Source organism: Zalophus californianus, chromosome 1 (assembly GCF_009762305.2).
Source record: "Zalophus californianus isolate mZalCal1 chromosome 1, mZalCal1.pri.v2, whole genome shotgun sequence".
Classification (NCBI taxonomy): Eukaryota; Metazoa; Chordata; class Mammalia; order Carnivora; family Otariidae; genus Zalophus; species Zalophus californianus.
Genome location: NC_045595.1, coordinates 83,167,989 through 83,187,060, shown reverse-complemented (window position 1 = coordinate 83,187,060; position 19,072 = coordinate 83,167,989). Strand labels below are relative to the sequence as shown.

The 19,072-nt window shown below is 38.9% G+C and overlaps 1 protein-coding gene across 1 annotated transcript in view; it reads left to right on the top strand.

The window, feature by feature from the left end:
* Positions 1-19,072, top strand: part of KCNH8 (potassium voltage-gated channel subfamily H member 8) — a 367,066-nt gene that overhangs the window by 144,212 nt on the left and 203,782 nt on the right. The window contains exon 3 of the mRNA XM_027585610.2: positions 14,084-14,215. Coding sequence (XP_027441411.2) covers positions 14,084-14,215 — 132 coding nt within the window. The remainder of the gene's footprint in view (positions 1-14,083; positions 14,216-19,072) is intronic.

Below are 19,072 nucleotides of genomic sequence, written 5' to 3'. Positions count from 1 at the left end.
AAATCCCCTTTTGCTTGAAGTTGTGCCACTGTGTGTAATATCTATAATGAGAAAACTACCTCTTTTTCTCCCAGCATAAAAGAAATCGCCAGAGTACAAGTTTCTCATGTATTTGAGCTTCTAGTTGCTTTGGCCTGAGTCTGTACAGACTTTTTTGACCAGTCTCCATTTGACTCCTTTCTCTTCTGATTTGCATGTATTTTGCTTTGGGGATGCAGGTCACAAAGTTCATACTCAGTGTCATAATCCTCACATAGCTTCTGTTAATGGAATTGCTAGACACGCCTTGTCAGAGATACCTCTAAGGTCATGAAGCTTATTTTTAGGTGAAGGATAATTAAGTTTATTTTCATTATCAAAAGAGAAAGGAAATGATTACCCTCTATTTAGGAAAATAGGATCATCTGGATAATCTTCCTTGAGAATTCACCACTATGACATTCACAGTCTACTTGGTTCTTGCACTAACAAATGGTGCTTCTTAAACAGTCTGGTAGTATAGAGTCTGGTCAAAACTCCCAAGGAATGAAGAATTAACTCCTAGAACACAGTAATTTGTAGGCTTCTTCCCAAAGGGTTGGCGAAGTACGGATTGTAGATCTTTTCTGGCAGGATGCCTGTTTTATAAAGGACATTTTATTGGAAAATGGCCATGCTCATTTGCTTATGTGTTGTTCATTACTTTTTGTTACTACAATAGCAGAGCTGAATAGTTGGGACAGAGATCCTCTGAACTGCAAAGCCAGAAATATTTATTATCTGGCCCTCTACAGAAGTTTGCTGAGCTCTGAAGATGAATGTACCAAATCCATTAGGGAATATCCAATTGGGGCCCACATGGTTTAGAAGCATTCTAAATTGTCATGTTTTAATTACATGTACAGGATCAAAATGTACTTTTGTTGTTGGAGGAGGAAAAATGCCTATAATCATGTGGAAGCTAGTGAGAAAATATTATGCATGAATTCAGATTTCACAAAATAATGTCTTGGGACAGACTTGCCAGTGCATGAAGGGCACAGCAGTACTCTCCTGGGCTGTGGGGTTTGGCCTCAAGTTCTGGTGAGGTATCAGCTCCATTTTAGGGGAGGAGCAGTAAATTGGGGAAGCATCTAACTGTTTTGCTTTAATATGCCTGCCAAGTTGTGACTCAGGGCAATCTGGCGCTGTGTTCATGAGTCTTTGCTAAGAGTCGAGTTTGCACAATGGAAGAAATGTTCAGTATGTTTGTTGTCTGCATGTTTTTGGAAAGTGCTAAAATGACACCTAAAACTGCAACCATGTATTTATACACTGGAGAATTGTCATGAGATCCTTAACTACTGCTTTTCAATTTCTGTTTCCTTGTTTCCAAATTCTCATTTCAAAATTTCTGCTTTCTCCCATAGAACATATTTCCCATCATTTTTATCTCACTTGCTCAACCTTTTAAACACATTCTAATCCCAAATCTACTTAAAAAAAAAAAAAATACTGGACTGGGGTGCCTGGGTGGCTCAGCCAGTTAAGCCTCTGACGCTTAATTTCAGCTCAGGTCACGATTTCAGGGGTCGTGAAATCTAGCCCTGTGTTGGGCTCCATGCGCAGCTCAGCTAGGAGCCTGCTCCGTGCTCTCTCTCTCTCTCCGTCTCCCGTGGCCTTTACCTCTGCTTGTGTGTGTGCATGTGTGTATGTGTGTGTGTGTGTGTGTGCACAAGCAAGCCCAAGATTTTTCTCTCAAATAAATCTTAAAAAAAACCAAAACACAAAACTTGGGGTGCCTGGGTGGCTCAGTTAAGCATCTGCCTTTGGCTCAAGTCATGATCCCTTGATCCATCGGGCTCCCTGCTCAGCGGGGAGCCTGCTTCTCTCTCTCCCACTCCCCCTTTTTGTGCTCTCTGCCAAATAAATAAAATCTTAAAAAAAAAACCCAAATTTGATCAATGCTGAATTTGTTATGTGTCCTGGATTATTTTATCAATAATATCAATAATATAGGCAAGTATAATTTTTCCTTTTCAAATATCAAAATCAGATTATTCACTTATGTGATTATTCCTTTGGAGATTGCTTTTAATCTTTGGAGAAATGCACTGTGTTTTAGCACAAAGCCCATGAAACTGAAAGTCCTATGACTTGAGGTCTAGTCCCATCTCTACTGACAATTAACATTAATTATTCGGAATGGTTTACTCAACCACTCTGAATTCAGCATTTTCATCTTCCCAGTAAAGAGTTTCATCTCATCATCTCAAAGATCTTTCTAACCCCAGCAATCTGAGCTGACTTTATGTCACAATTTAATACTAGCTTAGATGTTCAAGTAAATGCTGAATAATTCTCCATTTTCCAAAGTAATGTTTCCTTAATTAAAAATAAAATCATGAGATGTTTCATACATTCACAGAGATTTTTATAACCAAAACCCACCCTATACCATCAGCTAGCTTTAATAAATATTAATACTGAACCATAGTTGTGCCTGATGTTTTTTAAAGATTTTATTTATTTATTTGAGAGAGAGTGAACACGCACAAGTGGGGAGAGGGGTAAAGGGGAGAGGGAGAAGCAGACTTCCTGCTGATCAGGGAGCCCGATGGGGCTCCATCCCAGGACCCTGGGATCATGACTTTTGCCGAAGGTGTACGCTTAACCAACTGAACCACCCAGGCACCTCCCTGATTGTTTTTTAATAGGTAAAGAATGAAAGCATTACATGTACAGGTAAAGTCCTTATTTTATATAACTAGTCAAAAAGTGTAAAATACTTTGGCACATATTGGCCTCTTCAAAGCTCTTAACCGTGAGAAGTAGCTGTACATCCAGTATGCCGATGTGGTGCAGACAGGTGTAAAGCATGCTCAGTAAGTAAATGTAGAATCCAGGACTTGACCACATGCAAGATCATCTAAGCCCTGTATTCTTTCCATCATATCTTGACTCTCCTTTTCTAAATATATCATTTTTGTAATTAGGGTTCCTCATAAGCAAAACAAACTGATTCTGGTTATCTTAAGAAAAATACTAGTTTATTAAAAACATATGTTGTAACTTATAGAACCAAAGAAAGTAATGAGCAGCCAGCTCTTGAAAAAGACAGGAAGAAGTTTTCTGTAAAGTCTAGGTAGCAGGAATAATTGAAAGGATTTTTCCAGCCTTCATTGTTAAATGAATCTCCTTCCTCCATTTTGGATCTTGGGTCCCTCTGTTCAAGATCAAAATTACTGGAAATGAAAGACTGATCAGCCCTGTGTGGGCTATTTGCTCATCCTTCCAGTGAGGGCTAGTCAGAGCACTGGGTTTGATGGTTCTACCAGGGCTACCTGCAGAGGGGTGTTTTGGCTTCTGGTGGAATATAGAGGTTCAGTGACAGGAGGAAGGGCACAGATGCTATTCTGTCAAAAATGTGAGACAATCTTCTCTGCTAATTGTGGGAACCAGGAGAACGTGCATCTTGTATCTCTGACTACAGGATAGTAATTGGCTAATGGCCCCAGCTGCTATGCTCTGAAACCATTTCATTGTGTTGGCCAAGAGGCCAAGCTTTCTACAGGCAGCTTCCAGCCAATGACTGAGTGAAGCAGGGGTGCTAAACAGTTCTGTTCCTCAGAGATTACGGACCAGCCCTGATGGTCGTCTTGGCTGGGTGCCCTGATGACCTTGGTGAATTTTCATTACAACTGCGCTGCAGTCTAAAACACTGTTGTCCAATTTTTCTTCCTTCCCTCTCTCCTTTGCTTGATGTGAGACCAGCATTATGGTTGTCTCATCATTGCTTCTAAGAGAAGCTGCAATGGCACGCATACAGTCATTAATATTCAAAAGCAATATTAAGTAGCACTTCCATGAATAATTCCCTTAGGATGTTATTCCCCCTTTCCCACATTCTTTAATCCCCCTTTTGTTGTTGTTGTTCTTATAGCATTTAAAACCTTCTAATAAACTATACAATTATTTAGCTTATCGTTTTTCTCTCCTAAAAGTAGAATATAAGTTCTCTTGGGGCGTAGGACAGAGATCTATTCTGTTTTGTTTACTGATGTATCCAAATACATAAAACAGTTCCCAGGCATAGAGGGCACTCAATAAATATTTGTTGAATGAAGGACTAACTTTATTTCCAATCGCTTGCAATGTAATCTCCAGATATTTTCTTTTGGGTTCTAAACTAAGTAATCCCAGAGTCCCAGACCCCCTTGCCCATGCTGGATTCTTGTGGGCATTATGATTATTATTGGGACCAACAATTATTCCCATTGCCCTGCAAAGACCATAGATTCCTCCAATGAAAGCCTTGTGCAATTAGAGTTAACCTGATCCTTGAATTCTCATTTAAGGCAAGTTCTTTTTCACTGAGCAACAGCAAGTTTGAAGAAATCTTAAATTGCTTTTCTTAAAGTCAAGTATCAAGGGGGCAAGTTTGCTTCAGTGTCTTGTTCTCAGAAGAAAGTGGCTTACAAGTAGCAACCATGAAGCCAAGCCCGTTGGATCAGACATTTTTCTGGTCACTAACAGTTGTCCATCACATTTGGCCTTCTTTCCCCCAGAGGATTGTTGAAATAGAGAGTCTGGCTCAGAGTTGATTGGGACTCAGTGCTCTTTGTTTTTTTCCAGTCTTAGAAGAGATGAATCCAGGAAATGTCACTGTGTGTCCTACCTACTTAGAGTTGCCACGGTACAGAGATGATCATTTCTGAAGGTTCCTAAGAAAGCAAGAAACAAAAACATTGGGAAGATGTGTCAGACAAATGCTTTGTGAATGAGGTCAGAATATGGTGCTAATACATTAACGACTTAGGTTATTACCCTTAAAAACTGTAATCAGGAAGCTTTTACGAGTACATTCCCTTTATCTCAACATGGGGACTGAAAGCAGCACCAGTGGTGGTTTTCAGATCCCAGTGTCTCATTGGATACTGAAGCAACTTTAAGAGCCATGTGTATCTTAATGAAGGATGTATTCCAATCTGACACTAAAGTAGCTGAATCTTGTTTCAAAGAGTAGGGTCTGCCTGGCTTAGTTGGTAGAGTGTGTGATTTTGAGATCTCCAGGATGTAAGTTCAAGCCCCATGATGGGTGTAGAAATTACTGAAAAAAATAAAATCTTAAAAAGAGAGAGAGAGAGGTTCTACTCTTATTTTTGGTTGAGAGAAATTTGTTGATTATCTTAAGGCTTTATTTCATTTTTTTCTCTTATACTATGGCATTTAAGAAAGCATATGTGTCATTATGTCTTATAGCATGGGGAGAAAAATTAAATGACAGTGAAATTCAATTCCTGAAACACTGTTTATAGAACAAGATCATTCCCAGAATATTGTAGTAAAGCAAGATTAGAAAATCAAACTCAGACTTGTGTTTAAATTCTGCTCTGTGGCACTTAATAGCTGTGTGACCCTGAAGAAAATACTGCACATCTCAATTTCCCCATTTATAAAATGTGGTTCAGTTTGGTAAAATATTGGTCAGGTTGATCAATGAGACGTTTAGATATAAGACATGTAAAGCATGTGGCTTAGTGTCTAGCACATAATGGAAACTTAAGTGACAGCTATTACTAGGTTCTTGCTGTGTGCATTATATTGTTTATCATCAGGACCCCTTTACCTCCATTTCTCATTGGACCGTACCCAATTGTCCTGGCTCCTCCTCTAAACCTATCCCAGCTGGATTTGTGTTTAACCATATGTGGAAAATCCTTTCAATTTTAAGTAATAATTATCTCTGTTTACCATCAGAAGCAGTTTGGTTTTCTTAAAGCAAGTAATAGCTCTACTGGTCAATAATATTTCAATGATTTTTTGAACAAGGATGGTGCAACTATTGACAAAAGCACATCTTGGGGAAACTTTTTTGGACCTCAAGTTCCCAAGCTCCTCTTTTTCCTAATGATTAGAGATTTCTCAAAATGGGCTATATATACTCCTGGAGAGGAGTAAGGTTTTTATTTAAGGAGAAAAGGAACTTGGAACAAAATGGAAAGAGGGGAAAAAAAAAAGTTGGCATATTCAAATCAGTTAAGCATCACTTGATTTGATATCTGTCCTTCCTTCTCTCTCTCTCTCATCTTTGGGATATCTGTTAAAACTTAAATCATTGGAATATGTAAAAAGTGGTCTCCCTAGAAATATGACCTCATCACTCTTACTGCCCTGTCTTGAACTTCTTGTCATTTCTTACTTCAAATCTCTAGAGTTGCCAGAATCCCACTATATATTCCTTCACGCTTTTTCTACAAAAACTGAAAATAAGGATCCTGAGAGGAAAGGAAAAAAGAAGAAACTATAATTCCACAAGCCACCACTATTAATATTTTGTGTGTGTTCTGCCAGTCTTTTTTTTCCTACATAGAAACAAATTTAAAACACATTGTTTTTATGAGATCTTCCTTTTTCATTAAATATTGAAACAAAGGTATCTTTAGCCACTGCCCAGCTCAGGGGGGTCTCCAGCTGGTTCTGTTCATCTCTTCCCAACTCCACTCTACCCTCTGCTGTTACACAGGTGTCAGGGTCCTAGTGCCCTTTACTTTGGGTCACTAAGATCCTGGGGCATGTGGAGGAAAAGTGTTCACTCAAGGCAAATCCAATGGCAACAGAACAAAGACCTGAAACTCCACTGCACTGTAGATGGATGGCCCTTGGAAGGGTTCCCTGCAGACAAGGTACAGCTTTCACCTGATATTTCACCGAAGAATCTTTGCTTTCATCCCTTAGTATACAAACGCCAAAAAGAGCTGGTGAGACTGCTGTAGGGCTTGTCCCCCACACAGTTCTGGGTACTTCAAGGGACTTCCCCCTCCTTTTTAATATGACCCTTCCTTTAGGTCACCTCTTCACACTACCAATCCCATTCCTATTTTGTTTTGTTTTTTCCTAGTCCCTTGAAAATAGACCTTCCATATTGGTAAAGAGTCTGGAATGTTATGCTAATACTTTAAGCAAGCAATGAAAAGCCATTGAGTGTTTTTATTCAATACCCTATATTTTCACAGCTTATTGGAAGCAGCATGGGAAGAAACCTAAAGGCAGGAAGAACACTTTGGAACAGTGGGTGAGAGATGATTAAGGCCAGAAGAAGTCAGTAGTAGCAAATGTGGTAAAGAGGAAGGGTAGCCTTGATAGGTTTCCATGGAAAGGTTTCCATGATAGACTCAGTTGGTGCTCCCATTACTGCTCCCCTCCTTCTGCTACAGTTATGAGTGTCTCATCATCCATTACCATCAGGGGTAGCCTGGTGTACTCATCTGCAGTCCCTTTCCCACCCCTGCCTCAATATATAACCCCTAGACTAATTTCTAAAAACTGCCAAACTCGTCACTACATCTAGCACTGAGGCAATGGTTGTTGGGAACAAGACTCATCAGACTTAGGTGTGAAATATGAAGAGCATCTGAAAATGTTTAGGTCGCATGATATTGATCCTCTTAACACTTAAGATATTATATTACTGTAGTAATAATTTCAGAGACTAAATGTTACACATATTTATCATAAAAAATCCAATCAAAATCCTGCTTGATGGAAGAAACATGAGGATATGCAAAGTGTCCTTATCCCCCTTTCTGCTACTGAATTACACTGGGAAATGCAACTTGAATCTCATCATGACAGCAGAGTCATTAAAGAGAAAGGAAGAGCTCAAAATTCAATTTACTTTTATATCTGACCTCCTTAGATTAAGTTATTAAACCTTGAACTCATATTGGAACCTTATTAGTTTTTGCTTATTGCCAAATTTAACCTTTTGGGGATGGGTAGAAAGCATATAAGTCTTCTCACAATTGTAAATAATAGCAAGTCAAATTCTCAAATACCCTTGTTTCCCAATGAAGAAAAAGGAAGTACCAAAGTGGAGACATGGGACATTCCACCAGATTTAAGCTCTGTGTAATTATTTATGCAATTCCAAAAATACATTTTACCATATAGGGTATAAACCCTGTTTTCTCCCCATGAATTGTATTTATCCACGGAAGTCAAAGGTGTTATTAACTTAAATCCTGGCAGAGTCTCATCTGTTTTAGCACTTACTAACCCACATGGTAATTACCACTGCTATACACAGAAGGACTTAAAATTGACACAGGATTTCTCTCCTCTAACCTGTTTTAAGAATCCTTCATCTCTGGATTTGAGAGTGAGGGATATGCTGCCTCCCATTTTAACCTTATGAGAGATTCATCACACCAGGCTTAAATTACTGTTGACTGGAAGATGTGGCATGATCATTATTGTGCCCGTGGGTAAGAGAGGAAGAGGCCAGCCTTGGGGAATAGCTTTGAATGATTATAGTCAAGCAAGAATGGAGATTTTGTCAGAGAGCCAGGGCAGAGGGCCTGGTAGAGAGATTCAGGAAAGCAGGGAAGGGATGGGTAATAAGTGAGCACATTAATTATGAAGGGTCTTGCCTACCTGCTAGCCTCTTTTTCTGGAAGAAGCAAGTGTGATATGCTTTGCTTTCTAATTTTAGAGGTGGCCAAAGCCATATTTGTAAGGCAGTTTTGTGGATAAATCTGAAGGAGCAGTTGAAAGAAGAAAGGAAGAAGGGAAGGGAGGGAGGAAAGAAATAAGCTTGTATCTCCCTTGAACTGTTTCCCTCATACAGGCCTACCTCCTTTTATTGTGCTTTACTTTTTTGTGCTTCTCAGATAATTGTGTTTTTTACAAATTGAAGGTACGTAGCAATCCTACCTAGAGCAACTCTATTGTGCCATTTTCCTAACATTTGCTCACTTTGTGTCTGTGTGTCACATTTTGGCAGTTCTCCCAATATTTCAGACTTTTTCATTATTATTCTATTTGTTATGGTGATCGATGATCAGTGACTTTTGATACTACTACTGTAATTGTTTTGGGGCACCACCAACACTGCCCATTTAAGATGGCAAACTTAAATCAATGTGTGTGTTCTGACTCCTCCACCTAGTGGCCATTCCCTGTCTCTCTCTCTCTCTCATTCCTTGGGCCCCTCTATTCCCTGAGACACAACGATATTGTAATTAGTTCAATTAACAACCCTAAGTGGCCTCTAAGTATTCACATGAAAGGAAGAGTTGCATGTCTCTCACTTTAAGTCAAAAGCTAGAAATGGGTAAGCTTGGTGAAGAAGGATGTTGGAAGTCAAAATAGGCCAAAAACTAGCCCTCTTGGGCCAAACAGCCAAGTGGTGAATGCAAGGAAGTTCTGGATGAAAATTAAAAGTGCTACTCCAATGAACACACGAGTACTAAGAAATTGAAGCAGCCTCATTGCTGATAGGGAGAAAGTCTGAGTGATCTGGATAGAAGGTCAAACCAACCAAACATTCCCTTAAGCACAGCCTCCTACTGGAAGAAGATGCCATCTAGAATTTTCATAGCTGGAGAGGAGAAGTTAATGGCTGGCTTCAGAGCTTCTAAGAACAGGCTGACTCTCGTTAGGGTTAATGCAGTGCATTAAGTTGGTGACTTTAAGTTGGAGCTAATACTCATTGACCATTCCAGACAAAATCCCAGGACCCTTAAGAATCATGCTAGATCTATTCCGCCTGTGCTCTATACATGGAACAACAAAGTCTGGATGACAGCACATCTGTTTACAACATGGTTTATTGAATATTTTAATTTTAAACCCACTGTTGAGACTTACAGAAAAAGGATGCCTTTCAAAATATTACTGCTCATTAATAATGCAGCTGGCCATCCAAGAGCTCTGATAGAGATGTACCATGAGATTAATGTTGTTTTCATGCCTGCTAACACAACATCCATTCTGCAGCCCATGGATCAAGGAGTAATTTTGACTTTCAAATCTTATTATTTAAGAAACACATTTTGGGGGTGCCTGGGTGCCTCAGTCGGTTAAGTGTCCAATGCTTGATTTCTGCTCAGATCATGATTGCAGGATCCTGAGACAGAGCCCTGTGTCAGGCTCTGCACTCAGCAGGGAGTCTGCTGGAGATTCTCTCCCTCTCTCTGCTCACACACACACACACACACACACACACACACACACTCTCTCTCTCTCTCTCTCTCAAATATATAGAGAAATCTTAAAAAAAGAAAGAAAGAAACACCTTTTGTAAGGTTGTAGCTGCCATAGATAGTGATTCTTCTGATGCAGCTGGGAAAAGTAAATTGAAAACCTTCCAGAAAGAATTCACCATTCTAGATGCCATTAAGAGGGAAGGGGTTATGGGAAGAGGTCAAAATATCAACATTAACAGGAGAGTTTGGAAGAAGTTGATTCCAACCCTCATGATGACTGTGAAGGGTTGAAGGCTTCAGTGGAGGAAGTCACTGAAGATGGGTGGAAATAGCAAGAGAACTAGAATAAGAAGTGGAGCCTGAAGATGGGACTGTGTTGCTGCGATCTCATGATCAAACTTTAGTGGATAGAGTTGATTCTTATGGACGAGCAAAGAAAAGTGGTTTTTGAGATGGAATCTTCTCCTGGTGAAGATGCTTTGAAGACTGTTGAAATAACAACAAAGGATTTAGAGTATCACATAGACTTAGTTGATAAAACAGCAGGAGGGTTTGAGAGGATTGACACTAATTTTGAAAGAAGTTCTACTATGGGTAAAATGCTATCAAATAGCACCGCATGCTACAGAGAAATCACTCGTGAAAGGAAGAGTCAATTGATTTGGCAAATCTTATTGTTGTCTTATTTTAAGAAATTGCCACTGCCACCACAACCTTCAATGACCACCCACCTTTGATCACTCAGCAGCCATCAACATTGAGGCAAGACCTTCCACTAGCAAGAAACATTACAACTCATTGAGACCTCAGATGATGGTTAGCATTTTTTTAAAGAAATTAAGTATTTTTTTAAAGATTTTATTTATTTATTCATTTGAGAGAGCGAGAATGAGAGAGAGAGAGAGAGCACATGAGAGGGGGGAGGGTCAGAGGGAGAGGCAGACTTCCTGCTGAGCAGGGAGCCCGATGCGGGACTCGATCCTGGGACTCCAGGATCATGACCTGAGCCGAAGGCAGTCGCTTAACCAACTGAGCCACCCAGGTGCTCCAAGAAATTAAGTATTTTTAATTAAGGCATGTACATTTTATTTTTAGACACAATGCTATTACACACTTAACAGACTACTGTATAGTGTAAATAGAACTTTTATATGCACTGGAAACCAAAAATTGTCATTTAACCCAGGGCACCTGGGTGGGTCAGTCGGTTGGGCGTCCAACTCTTGGTTTCTGCTCAGGTCATGATCTCAGGGTCCTGGGAACGAGCCCCGCATCAGGCTCCGTGCTCAGTGGGGGGAGTCTGCTTCAGGATTCTCTCTCTCTCTCTGCTCCCCTCACTCTCTTTCTCTCTAAAATAAATAAATAAATCTTTTTTTTTTTCATTCCTTTAACCCACTTTATTGCGATATTTACTTCATTGGGGTCATCTGGAACCAAACCCACATTATCTCCAAGGTATGCCTCTACACATTCTTTTGTCATATGTGCAGTGGGAAAGCAGACATCAGCCTAGTGCCGACCAAATCATTACAAAATTTGAATTTAGAGAGACCCATGTTAATGAACTTTTACAGAATTTATAAAATGTCAAAGGTTACATCTCATTGTAACTTAAAAGACAAACCTCAAAGTGATCTTTTGACTTTCCACCTGTTCAAAGGCTCTGTGGAGACAATAATGATACTTATCTGAGTGCATAGATAAAATGGATTTTCAGGAAAATTAATAGCCTCTGTTCTGATTTGGGTGATGTTTTTGCAAGATAATTGACAGAGAGATGCTTTACAGTGTGATCCAAAATATCAGATTCATACTGTTTTCCATGTCCCCACTATTACTATGTCTAGGGTCTGATGGCTAGCTTGCCCTGATGGGTCTTTTTGTTCCTACCATAGCTACAGCATTACTGAAAACATCTCCCACCTTGAAAAGGTGGCCATAGAAAAAATTAGAATTAAGAGCCATTCTGGGATGATGGGGATAGTAGTGTTTGGCCAGGGATATGGCTCATTTAGAAGGTTTTTCCCCATTAGTCAGTCATAGACAATAGAGTTGATTTATTGTCTCATTGTTTTTGAGTTGCTCTATCTACTACTGGACTGATGGATATGAGAATATTACAATTAAGGGAACCAAGTTAATTGGAGAAGAGAAGTTAATTGACTCCCCCATGGTCCCGGGCTAGTTAATGTTGGAGCTCTGGTTAGATCCCAGGTCTCCTGGAGCCTGGTGATGGATATTGAAATGGCATTGCTGTGGCATGGACATTTAGGAAGATGAATGAAAGGAAACCATAGATCTGAGTCAAGAGAACACGGAGGAATTCATGATGCTGAAGCTATTAGGAGGATGTACAGATCAAGTACATATTCCATGCATTCTTTATATAGTAGAAGTGCATTATACACACGTTTATTGTATGCGTATCCAACCACACTTTTCAAAAAGTACAACAGCAGCTAAAATAAAATGTGATTTTTATGTCAGATGGGCTCTATATCAACTCCTTCATCTGGTGCTTAAGTAAGGAAAAAAACCTGGTAGATTCCAAGGTTGGATGGATATGTCAGCTGTTTTGGAAATTGTGAGATCTAATACAGTATACAGAAAACAACTTAAAATATCAAGGGTATTTCTGAATGTTATTTTTGTTTTATACTCAACTTTGAAATCAACTCCCAAATAAGGTGGAAATTCACAGTATTAAGGTTTTTTCCCCCATCAAAAAAATGTAGGAAAAATATATATGAATAGATTAATAGTTTTGTTTTTATGCAATAACTTTTTTGCCATTTTCATTTTTTTTTTTGCCCAGGAATGCTTTTTAGTAGGAAATCTAATATAAGAATTTTAATATATTCTTAAAATATATATATTTTAATATACATAAAAACATTTCAAAATATGAGCCTTAGGTTTGAACCCGAAGCTACTAATGGTATTTCTCAAGATTCTTTTGCTCAAAAAATAGAATGATTATCGCTTTTTAAAATATGTTCTTGAGGAATGCCTGGGTGGCTCAGTCGGCTAAGCGTCTGCCTTGGGCTCAGGTCATGACCCCAGGGTCCTGGGATTGAGCCCCGCATCGGGCTCCCTGCTCAGCAGGGAACCTGCTTCTCCCTCTGCCTGCCACTCCCCCTGCTTGTGCTCTCTCTCTCTGTCTCTCTGACAAATAAATAAATAAAATCTTAAAAGAATATATGTTCTTAAAGTAAAACATATATTCAGAAAAATAGACACACGTAAGTGTAGAGTTTGATGGGTTTTCAAAAATTGAACACTCCTATGTAATTAACATAAAGGTCATAAAGCAAACTTGACCAGGATCCCAGAATTCCCCAACCTGTGTCCCCTTCGAATCACAATCTCCCAAACCACCAACCTGACTTTTAACATGTAGGTGAGTTTTGCCTGTTTTGTACTTACTGTAAATGCATTCTTCTCATTTGTGACTGGCTACTCTTGCTCAGTATTATGTTAGTGATATTCATCCATCTGATTGTCAATTATTGCATAATGCTCATTCACAGTGCTGCTTGATGCTGTATTGTGGGAATGTATCTTAATACTGCTGTACAGTTTTTAAAGTATATGTGTACTAATTTGCAACCAGCCACCAATCTAGAAGAGTTCAAATGATGATGCATTTTCCCCCAAACTTGGTATTTTCTATCTTTTTTTTACTTTAGCCATTCTGGTGGGCAATCATTGATTTTTTATATTGACTAAATAAACCTCCAGCAAACTCTTACCAAACAAAGGTCTTTATTTAGCAACCCATGTGTGCTGGGGGTGGGAAGGGGCAATGTTTCATAAAGTGGAATGCTTCAACAGCAACAAGTTCAAAAAAGAAATACAGTTTGAATTACATAAGCAGAAATATCTCAGCACAGACAAGTGTTTTTGTTTAAAATACAGCCTTATTTTCAAAGAAAGCATTTCATTTGGGAATGAAGAGATATGCATATGGGCTAGATATTTATGGAATCTGAAAACTGACATTTTTAAGATTTTGGAGGGGAGGTGTGGGATAGAAGAAAACAGTAAGGACTTTATTAACTGCACCACTAATGATTGAGATTTTCATAGAAAAAGCATAAGGCAGTGGTTGATTTGTATTTTTATTACTGTTTCAGGGTCTCCATTTTGGTGCCTATTGGATATTGTTCCTATAAAGAATGAGAAAGGAGATGTGGTACTTTTTCTGGCCTCATTCAAAGATATAACAGATACAAAAGTGCAGATTACTCCAGAAGATAAAAAAGAAGGTTGGTACTGTTTTCGGAAAACATTGACAGATGGAGTAACATTTTGAAATTATTTACTCAAAAACTCTGGGAGGGGAAAAAAAACTGTCTTTTTAATAACAACAACTGATAAATATTCGTAACTGTTAGCAGTCAGTATTTGGTGCCTATTCCAAGATCACAAAGACATTACACGAATTTACATTCTCGTCTTGGTAGTGAAGACTCATTTGACAGGAACCGGAAGTTCATATTCCTATGCAAATAGGATAAGGAAGGAAAATTGTTTGCTAGAATATGAAGAGTCACACCACCTTGTTTTATTAGGGAAAAAAAATGAGTCAATAGCAATAAGTGAACTTAAAACGATGTGATTAAAAGTATATCTCTCGGTTTCATTTAAAGTGCAGTAGCTCAAAACTTAGAAGTGAAAATTTCATGTGCAAAATTAAGAATCAAGTTTAGTGGTTGCTAGAGTGGACTGTCACAAACAAATGTGTATCTGTACCTTATAGTATACAACAGTATAATAATTTGTTTTAAGGCACAGATAAGCTTTTTGATGATCTTTAAAGCATTCTAAGACTCTATGTTGCTTTTCTTTTGCCTTCTGTTTATACTTATGAAGAAATTCCTTGCAATTCATGCAAAGTGACAAAAATTGACACTGAAAAAATGTTGATACTGTTTCATTTAAACAGGAGTAGGAATTAGATACTTTGGTGACCAGAGAAAAAGCAATCGTCATTGCAGGGATGTCCTACGTGGTAAATTCTTTATGAGAACCAGCTATTTGGCATTTCAATGATTATGTCTTTTTAAGAATGAACTCTTTTACTACAGCTCTTTTAAAACACATATGGGAGTGTTTTAAAACACAATATCTCTTGAAATGTCAACTCACAGGGAAAACTATCATGGTGTGGTGCCCCCACCCACAATTCCATCATTTAAAATGTTTGCAAATACACGACTATTTTCCTGTGTGTTTGCATGTATAGTGAAGCATATTTTACATACATAAGGAAAGAACAGTCTTACGGTGAATGTTACTTGGATATTAGAGTAAGTGTAATACCTGTCCAGCAAGAGGAAAGAAAATGTGGGAGTCAGTGTGCACAGTTTTTGTCTTTAGTATTTTTTTCTTTTGGTATTATAGGAATACAGAAGGTAAGTATGAACTGTATTTGCTCACAGCACTTATGATACCACATGTGTGGGTTTTCTCCACACCAAGAACCAGTTCTACAACTTTCTGGACACCAGCTGGGGGTCCTGTCATTTAATTCAGCTCTGACACTGCTTAGAGTTAAGTGTCCGACTCCACAGGTTTATGGGCTCATTCCCACAAGACTGCCCTCACTCCAGACGCCAGTCACAAATACTGGGTGCCCGGGGGACCCGTACACTTCTGTCCAACTTGGCGATAAAGTTGGGGGCTCCTCCAATCCCCCTTTTCAGATTTGATAATTTGCCAGAACAGCTCACAGCACTCAGGAAAACACTTTACTTCTATTGTTACAAAGGATACAACTCAGCAACAGCACAATGGAAAAGATGAGTCGGGCAAGGCATGGGGAGGAGCGATGTGGAGCTGCCATGCTCTCTCTGGGTGTGCCAAACTCCCGGGACCTCGGTGTGTTTACCAACTCAGAAGCTCTCCAAAGCGTGCTGTTCAGGAGTTTTTACGGAGGTTTCATTATGTAGGCATGATTTATCCCATCATTGGCCATTGGTGATTAACTCAGTCTCCAGCCCTTCTCCTCTCCCAGAAGGTTAGGGATGGGGTGAAAGTTCTAACTCTCTGATCTTGCCTGGGTATTTCGCCACTGAAGCTATCCAGGGACCACCAGCCACCAATCATTCATTAGTGTATAAAAGACACTCATCATCTCAGAAATTCCAAGAGTTTTATAGAGTTGTTTGCCAGGAACAGGAGATAAAGACCAAATATATATATTTTTATTATGCCACAGTAAGGATTGTTTTTGAATAAAATCACTTCATATATTAAATGTATATGGGTATATTATGTACACTCACATTTATGTGTAGAGAGATAGAAACATAAAACTAAAAAGAAATATATGACTACTTATTTTTTTTGCTTCAAAGGTGGCAATTTGATCAATCTGATTTGCTTTGAAAATGAGAATCATGTGTAATGGTTTTATAAAATTTAACTAATCACCTTTGTCTTAGGTCTGTTATGTCTGCAGATAGGGAGAAATCCCTGTCTTCGAAGACTGAAAATTGGTAAAAGGAGCAAAATACACTTACTCATTTGGGGTTTGAAAGAGCTCAATTAAAACACTCCTTTTCTCCACCCAAGCGCTGGACCAACTCATAAGGAAATAAGAATGAAGCAGATAGGAGACCTGCATATCACCTTTCTTTCTGATAAAACTGGTAACAGAGGGTCTGACATATATCTGCAGCAAGTGAGCTTCCCCTTTGTGAGCTCCAGTTTTAGGTAAAGTTATCCCTCAGTCACAAACAGAGCTATAATGAGGCAAGGCAGAGCTCCCCAAGTTATAATTTCAAGCTCGAAGACCAGAGCAGATCAGGTGTTCCCCAAAGGCAGCTGAGCCTTAAAGAGAAAGGGGCCACCCTATACATACCAGTATATCCTTCCCCAAATGCAATCCAATTAAGTTCCTCCTCTTCCCTGCCTCCCCCCAGGGGAAGAAGTGAGTAAAGGAGCAAAGAGAGGCCAAGTGTGTTACACTAATAGAACTGCTTACACATGAAAGACTATACCTGCCATTTGGGGGTGGAGGGCATGAGTTTGAATACTCTGGAGCCAATAACAATTTTACTAATTCAGAGTTCTATCTTAAAAATGAGTTTTACATTTATATTTAAATAAATATGTTCAGTTATGCTCAGTAATAGTCCAATTTGTTTAGGGAACATATACAATCATGTTCTGTCTCTTGCAAAGTTTAAAGCAAAAAATATCAACGAAACATTTTTAACATTAATTATATAATGCAAAATATGATTTAAGAATTTTGAAATACTTGATAGCAGCCCCTAAATTTTTCTTTTTTTTTTTAAAGATTTTTATTTTATTTGACAGAGAGATAGAGAGCACAAGTAAGCAGAGAGGCAGGCAGAGAGGGAGAAGCAGGCTTTCTGCTGAGCAGGGAGCCCGACGCGGGGCTTGATCCCAGGACCCCAGGATCATGACCTGAGCCGAAGGCAGCCGCTTAACCGACTAAGCCACCCAGGTGCCCCAATTTTTCATAGCTTTATAACTTTTTCCTCAAAAAATTATTACTTTATATGAGATTATGTATTATTTCTAATATGTACTGAACATTTAAGAACATTTTTTGTTACTACCTTATTATAAATGTCCCACAAATATATATAGTACTTTTATAGAAGCAAACTAACTATTGTAAGCCAACTTGGTTATAAAATGATCATGAAAAAATAGATGTATATTTCTTTTACTTTTTTTTTAACCTGTACTTAATAGAGGAAAATACATTAAAATCCACCAGTTGATGGCATGTCTTGCAGGAAAGGCACATCTTAGCATATGGTATTTTTAGAACTTCAGGATAAGTGTTTGAAAATCATTAAAATGTCACATTCGAAGTAAATGAAAGAAAGTCTTTAGTAAAAAAAAATGTCACTGTGTAACTGGAGCAATATTGTATCATAGCACTAGAAAACTCTTAAGTGAGCATGTAGCCTGACTCGACCCGATATTGCATCTCATACAAACGTATCACTGAAGTTCCCTGAGTTGTGGAAATAAGATTTGTGTTAATTAAATTAACTTCCTACCAAGGCTCAGACGATTGTCCTTAAGAAGCATAAATTATGCACTTCTATTTTTAAAAAATACTTTAATCATTAATATCTATATTGTTTGGGGCTTTATTTGAAATGAGGAAAACGTTTTATAGAATAGGCTAGCAAGGTATGGGATACAAGGAACAGCACTGATGGGAGGTTAGCATAAAATGCAAAGTACTGTTTGTGCGCTCAGTAGCTCTCAGCGAGGTGATCTGGGGTGTGGGGTGGGTGGGGAGAGATGGAGGGGAGGGAAAGGGAGGGGGGAGGGTATGGGGGACTTCAGCAGAAATCTGGTCATTTTTACCACCTAATTAACCCTCCCTTTTTTGGGATACATATTTTACTTCCATCCTAAAAACAGTGTGCAAACACCACTAACTTCTATATCTATGTCTAGCATTACTGACGGCATAAGGTGAAATCTTGTCACCTCTTTTACTATCAGTAAGAAATATTTTAATATAACTTAAAAGTGGATTGAGTAATTCGACAAATACTTATTGAGCACCCACTCTGCCTTCAGATTTGAACTATTGTTTGGGGATGTCAAAATGGAGACAGTGTGCTTTGGATCATCTATACTTTAGCTCAAATCCTGGTTCCACCCCACGTTGAGTATTAGATCTTAGACTAGCTGCTTATCCTCTCAGAGACTGAGTTTTCTTATCTATAAAATGGGGGTAATCATACATGTCTGCATTTGTTTCAGATTGTCAAATGACAAAAATTATACAATTTAATGACGGGCTTGATGCCCTTTATGCAAGGGAAACATTCCTTGGGTTGGGAGTGTCCGTGCCTCACAAGCAGTAGGTCACTGTCCCTGAGGGATATTGGATAAGAATAAGTTTTCTAGGGAGAAAGGGCAACACGGAAACAGGGCACGATTAGCAAGGAGGTAGGGGATTTCCTTATGAGGCTCGCAAGGTCCTCTGTTTTAGGGTAAGGTAAGCTAGCTAAAGCTGATCGGGAGGATTGTGCTTGGAGTATGTCTAGGTTCCTTGACGGGTATTTCCCGTAAGTGCAGGCTGGCATAAATTTCGATGTCAGGCCACTGGGTCCCCT